Consider the following 6,422-nt stretch of genomic DNA (forward strand, 5'->3'; position numbering starts at 1 on the left):
AATATTGTTCTGTTTTTAGAGTCTAGGAGATATTAAACTTATGATATTTTGCTGGAAAATGTAAATCGAATTATTAAAGTTTGAAATAATCAGATCATCTCCAGTTAGGATTACTTTACTAATTTAAGAGAAAAGCAGCAGCTTAAAATGATTATTTAATTATAGCAACCAAAACTATAATTGTGCAACACAGGGAAATCTTAGATAATAATATCTGATGTGGATTAATAAAGTATTTTCAATTGCCACATTAGAAAAAAATCACAGATAAAATAATGAGATTTCTGAAGCAGGTACCACAATTTTATCAAACTTGGTTGAATTTTATGAGTTACATTAATAGCAATAGATGTACTCCTTATGGTGTACTCCATTATATATATATATTTATAAAACGCCAACAAATCCAGTGTCAAAATGCAGTATAACCTTCAACGAAGCCAGTCAAAATATTGATTACAGCACCTTATAAATATATTTTTAAAGAGACTGAATATGACAGGTTTATGAAATGTACTTAAAATATGGAAGGCAGAGAAAGGAAAACATGAGAAAAGGAAGCGTGAATAAAAAAGGAAAACTGTGAGCTTCCTTTAATTATATGTATTTTGGCATAGTAATAATAAAGAAAAAATGAGCAACCTGGTGCTCCATAAATTTTAGATTATCATAATAGCCTGCTGTTTATGGTAGTAAGGACTGATAATGAAAAAGCAAAATGTCTGTGAAGCACTTACACTTTCAGTAAAGCACAGCAGAATTTGGAACCTTCACTGCTATCATGTGATTGCTAAAACACTGTATTTTTCATGAGATCTCAATGCCAAACTTTCTCACAATTAAAAAAGCAGGATTCTTCTTTTGGGTAAAGCAGGTATTATGCTGCTGAAAGATATTATACATAACTTATGAACTACAAAAACTCAGGAAATGGATCAACATTTTAAGGAAAAGGAGAATTTTAAGAGAAAATCATAGAATTTATGGATACAATTTGAGAGGTTGTTAACTTTAACTGCATTATTTCCATAAACTTTAAAGTCTGTAATCTTCCCACACCAGTTTCATAAAAGCAGGACATTCCTTCTTATAGTAATCATAATTAACTATAAAGAATGTCATAATCTCAATCCCTTGTGACAACCTCAAAGACACTTTCATCTCTATAAATCTATTCAACTATATGTTCAAACACCCCAAATTATCACATAATAGCAACTGGAAAATTATCAAATTTCTTAATGACTGTGTATGATGTTAATAGTTAAAAATAAAACTTTACAGAGAGATTAATATATGAACTTAATACAGGACATGAGTATTGTTAAGATGATAGGCACATTACATAACACCCTTCAAATTATATCTTTTCAAACTAGAGGTATCAGAATTTGATTAGAGTGGTAAAACATTGATCTAGTTAGGAAATAAATTTCAGTAGATTCAGTTACTTTTTTGTCATGTGTTTAATATTTAGCATCATGTTTCATCTGAATATTTAATAGGTATTAAATTACCACTGCAAATTATTTTTTGTAAAGACTTCACTTGTTAATATTTCTTGGATAAATGGTTGAATCCACATATAGCACTAAATCAGAATATTTTAACCACTGTTTGTGAAACAAGCCACCTAATTTGCACAATTTAAACAATAACTTATGCCTTCATACATCATTCTAAGACACGTAGGTTAAAGACACAATATCAGCCAGTGAATTCTATAAATTAATTATATATGATATAAATAATCTGTAGAAAAAATTGAGAAACCTGATAATATAAATAAAGTAGTGATATAGAACATCAGAAACAGTGAAGGCTGAAAATAAATCAAAAATTTATCACTTCCATCTCAATTTCAACATTTTCTTATTGCTTAATAACAGCCTGTGGTATTTATAAATATATTCTTAAAATACTCCTTTTTTCCACCAGGACAAATAACAAGGATTTTTATTAGTAAAGATAGTATCAGAATAAATAAGAAGGCTGAATAGACTGAACCAAATGGGCATTACAAGTGCCTTGAAAGGATGAATGAAACTTGAAAACTCCAGAGTTTTGAAATTCACTATCACTTCTATATCTGGCACTGTATTTTAATTACAAGGTAAAAGTAGCGGTAATTTGACTACTGAAGTATACTGTACATATATTTGAGAAATTCAAGGTGCAGAATTGTATTTTTAATAATCAGGACAAAATTGACACTTCTTAGCTTAGGAATTTCTGGTGTTTTCAGCAGTTAATTCATAGAGGTATACTGTGTTCAAACATCATACTTAAGCCATAATGAGATTTGTCTGGCTTTGACTTATCATATGTATTAAACATCATTAAAATAAGAGCTTAGTTTAATAACTGAATTTAACTATAATCTATGATGAAACTGGTTCATAGACAAAAGAAAATGCAGGTAAGTTAGTGAATAACTAATTTCACAACTAATTGGCTGGCTGTGAGCCAAGTCATTGTGGATTCTTAGTGACCAACAGTTATGTGGAAAGTTATCATGCCACCTCTGTAGTAAAAGAATTGCCAACAATATTAAAAATGATGAGAGTTTATTTCTATAATTAGTATACAGTAGATAGTTTCTCCATGATTATTCTGAACCATGATTATTGCAGAAGTTAAATAATGTTATTATTATTGTTTAGGATGAATATTTTCAGATATATTTGAACTGCTTTGTTAAAGAATATTTTTGTGATCTCCAAGCAAAAACAATTAAGGAAAAGTGCTTGTATATATTTGTTTAAAATAAACTTCTATATCAATAATTATACCCTCAAAACCTATATTAGAAGTTATAGAAATAAATGTAGGATTTACTTAAATTAAGCATTAAAAATAGTGTGTCTATTGCTTTAGTGAATAGGTGGTGGGGATGCTTACATATGGTAATTCTTGAAAATGTTTACCCACTTTGTTTCATGCTACAACCCATCTTAAATACATCTATTACTTCCTTCCAAATTGTTTCAAGTTCAGTTTCAAGTTTTCTCTTGTGAACTGTGATTTTCAAATAAATTTATCTGCTTTCCCTTTTTTTTCTCAACAGCTGTGAGGTACCAAAACAACACATCCTAAGATTTTACAAGTTTTAGTGTCTTGCAAGAATCAGATTTTCAGCAAGCACAAAGTTTTCTTTTACTGAATATATTCTGGTTCTTAACAAATGGATTTAGGAAGTTTACACTGCGAGACAGTATAGAAAGGCAGAATTGGGTATCGATACCATCGCCACCCACCCACCTCCTTCGGAGGAAAAGGAAAGCCACTATTTGCAGACCAAGCCTAGGAAAAGTATTCCACTTCGACATTCTTTCGCGGGGCTTCCTGGCGGAGTCTGCCTACGCAGGGGCTTCTTTTTCCTCCTGCTCTCCTTTCCCACTTCGGGCACAGGAGCGGCGGCCTTTTTCCCCTCATCCCCGCGGAAGTTCCTGCCTCCGCCTCGCTGCCCCTCAAGAGGGCGCCGGGATGTACAAATGGGGAGGCAGAGGCTCTCTTGCGGCACCTCGAAGTCCAGGAGACTTCGTTGTGGCGTAGACTAGAGTCCCCTTCGTGGGACAGCAAGGAAGCCCGGTGGGCCTCCCTCTGGAAGGGGACGAAGGAATGGGCTCGTCTTTTTAGGCCAAAGGACCGACCACCCGCTCTTCTTGCTTAATAACAGCCTAACAGCAGCACCTGAGGGGCTCACAGGCAACTCCTACGCCTTTCCCTGCTAGTTTGTGTACGACCGCCTAAGAAGGACTCGCTCCTGTTCCGCCTCTCCGCCCAAGGCCCAGTTTTGCCCCTTCTCTCCCCAGTCCGGGGGGATCGGCCAAATGACCCCCGAGAACTCCGTACCGGTGAACCGACCGCTACCGTCGCCGTGTCCCCGCCGGCGCTGCAGTACGAAGTAGCCGCTATTTTTCTGGGTCACCCAGAGCTTGAGGGCGTTTTTCAGAAGCACCTCCTCGGGCTTCAGCCACATCTTCCCGCCGAGCTGTAGCTCGCCCCGCTACCCAGGGTCACATCGCCCGCCACCGCTTCAGCCGCGACCGCAAGAGAGCGAGCGAGCCAGTCCCTCTCGCTGCCTCCCTCCGCCCCGGGTCCGGGGGAGGAGCCGCTGCTCCGGGTCTTTGCCTCTCGAGGGGCTGGACGCTCCTTGCTCGGAAGGCTGCCTGAGAGAGCGAACGAGGCGCTGTTCTGGAGCGATCGGGCTACAGCCGAGGCGGTCCGGCTCCCTCTCCGCCGGAGAGAGAAGTCTGGCTTCCGCGGGAGGGGGAAAAACGGAAAGAGGAAATCCACAGCCCGCCTGGGTGGCTCGTCTAACCGACGGAGAATAGGCCTGGCAGAGCTTCCACGCAATCTTGCTTGCTGTCCCAGAGGACAAAGCTCTTGAAAACAAGATTTGGTCGCACCCAGTAAAGAGCGACCTTTCCCGCTCTGAGATTCATCTCTTAACGATCGGGAGCGTTTTCCAAAGCCAGGAAGGTGTTTTATCAAATGGTTGTCATACTTCTTGGTTTCGAAATGAACCACTGGAAATAGGAGCTGTGAATGGCTAAAACCAAACTAATTATAATCAGCAACTTAATTTCATCACAGGTTAAATGCAGTTTTTGCATATTCGCACTAGTGATTCAGATGAAGTATCTATTTGTTGTGTATACTAGAGGAGGGGAAAACGAGAGAATGTGTCACTAAGGTATACTGTGAGGACAAATAATGAGGGCCAGGCTCAGAAGTCCCAAATGACCAACCAAACCCCAACGTATCGAGGGGTTGAATCTGCAGTAGATCAATAGTTGAACCGAGATGATAGACAATAAGTATAAATGTTGGAAATAATGTGTAAAGGGCTTAAAATTATTAACAGGGAAACACTATCAAAAGATCGCAATGGGACTAAGTTGTATATGGTGGGAGAATCTTGCAAAAACAAAGTGATTAAAAACTCTGGCAGTTGGGGCCATGTCTTGGAAGTTGATGACCACTCCATTCTAAGTTCTGTGCTCCAAAGCAGAACACAGCTCAGCTTGTACCTGTCAATGCATGTACACATGTATTACATGCAACAGAAAGTAAGACCAGGGACATACAGATACAGACAGACATATTTAATTTAGTTACATAGAAGAAAACAGAGATCCAATTTACAGTCATTGCTGGTAAAAGGTTTGGGAAGTTCAGAAGCCAAGCTCTGCATGCTTCTGCCCACTCAAAAGAGCTTAGGGCTATGTCTGATTGTCCATCAGCAGGATGACTTTCCAGAAATAGAAAAGAATGAAGTGGTTTGAAAAGCCAAAAAAAAAAAGGAAGTGAGGTGTTCAGTGTTTCTCAATCTTGGCAACTTGAAGATGTGTGGATTTCAACTTCCAGGTTTCTTCAACCAGCATGCTACAAGTCGCTAAGGTTGAGAAACACTGATAGTGTATGTATTGGAATAACTATTCCATTCTGAAGCCTTTCTATGTAACCTAGATTGGAGCTGCTATTAAGAAGTTAAGAATTTCCTACTTTGTTTAAATATAACATTCTATTTAAATAAAAATACTCCAAACACTGTTTGTATTTTAAATCAACATATACCTAATTACATATGCACACATTATTTTTTACTACCCTGCCCCTAAAAAAGATATTGACATGGTTTGTGCAGTGCTTTAGACTGTAAGACAAAGGGATGCTTCAAAAGGATAAGGAATTGCAATTGTCCCACCAATTTTCGTAAAGCAGTAAAGCTTTTTCCAGATTTGGAGGGAATTTTTTTTCCAGAATTTTGAGAATATAGAATGAGAACTCAAAATGTCTGCTGAGAGAGCTTGCATTTCACAGCACATTTGCCACTGAAAGATGATTGGTTACAGATTTCTACCTGTCACCCTCTCCACTGCTTCCTCCGTGAGATTCTCCTTACTCGTATTTGTGTTTGTCTTTTTTTCTAGAAAGGGAAATACATTCTCCAAATGAAGTATTGAATTGCAGCCATTGGTAATTTGTGTGTCTATGTAGGATTAACACTAGAGTGATTTTTGAAAATTAATTCTGGAAGCTGCACTTCAGCTTTATATCATATTAACTTCCCGCTTTTAAAATTTAAAAATGTTTATCTGTAAATGTCAGTAGCCTACAATTGCTGGGGGTGGTAGCAGTGGAATAAGTCATTAAGTAAGACTGGGATTTTTGAAGTAACATTCATCTCAGTCCCTTTTTCCCCCTGAATACTTACATACTGTTACCTTTTTCATAGGTTGTTCTGACCATTGGTAATTTTAATTGCACTTCTCTTAGCTGGAGTTTGAGCTGCAGTGCTTCAAACAATAAACAGTAAATAATCATTTGTTCGTTTATTATCATATTTAGAAACTGCCCATATCCTTTATAAAGGGATCTTGGGTGGGGTACAGACAGGGGTGAGATGTCGGGGG

The 6,422-nt window shown here is 37.8% G+C and overlaps 1 protein-coding gene across 2 annotated transcripts in view; it reads right to left on the reverse strand.

Moving 5' to 3' along the window:
* Positions 1 to 4,252, reverse strand: part of TBC1D8 (TBC1 domain family member 8) — a 45,029-nt gene extending 40,777 nt beyond the window's left edge. The window contains exon 1 of one of the 2 annotated variants that reach the window (XM_026707554.2): positions 3,856 to 4,252. In XM_026707554.2, coding sequence (XP_026563339.1) covers positions 3,856 to 3,982 — 127 coding nt within the window. In that variant the 5' untranslated portion in view covers positions 3,983 to 4,252. The remainder of the gene's footprint in view (positions 1 to 3,855) is intronic. The other variant, XM_087938488.1, reaches the window with a different exon arrangement.
* Between the last annotated feature and the right edge of the window lie 2,170 nt (positions 4,253 to 6,422).

The sequence above is a fragment of the Pseudonaja textilis genome, chromosome 8 (assembly GCF_049901715.1).
Source record: "Pseudonaja textilis isolate UNSWEBS1 chromosome 8, rPseTex1.2, whole genome shotgun sequence".
Taxonomy (NCBI): domain Eukaryota; kingdom Metazoa; phylum Chordata; class Lepidosauria; order Squamata; family Elapidae; genus Pseudonaja; species Pseudonaja textilis.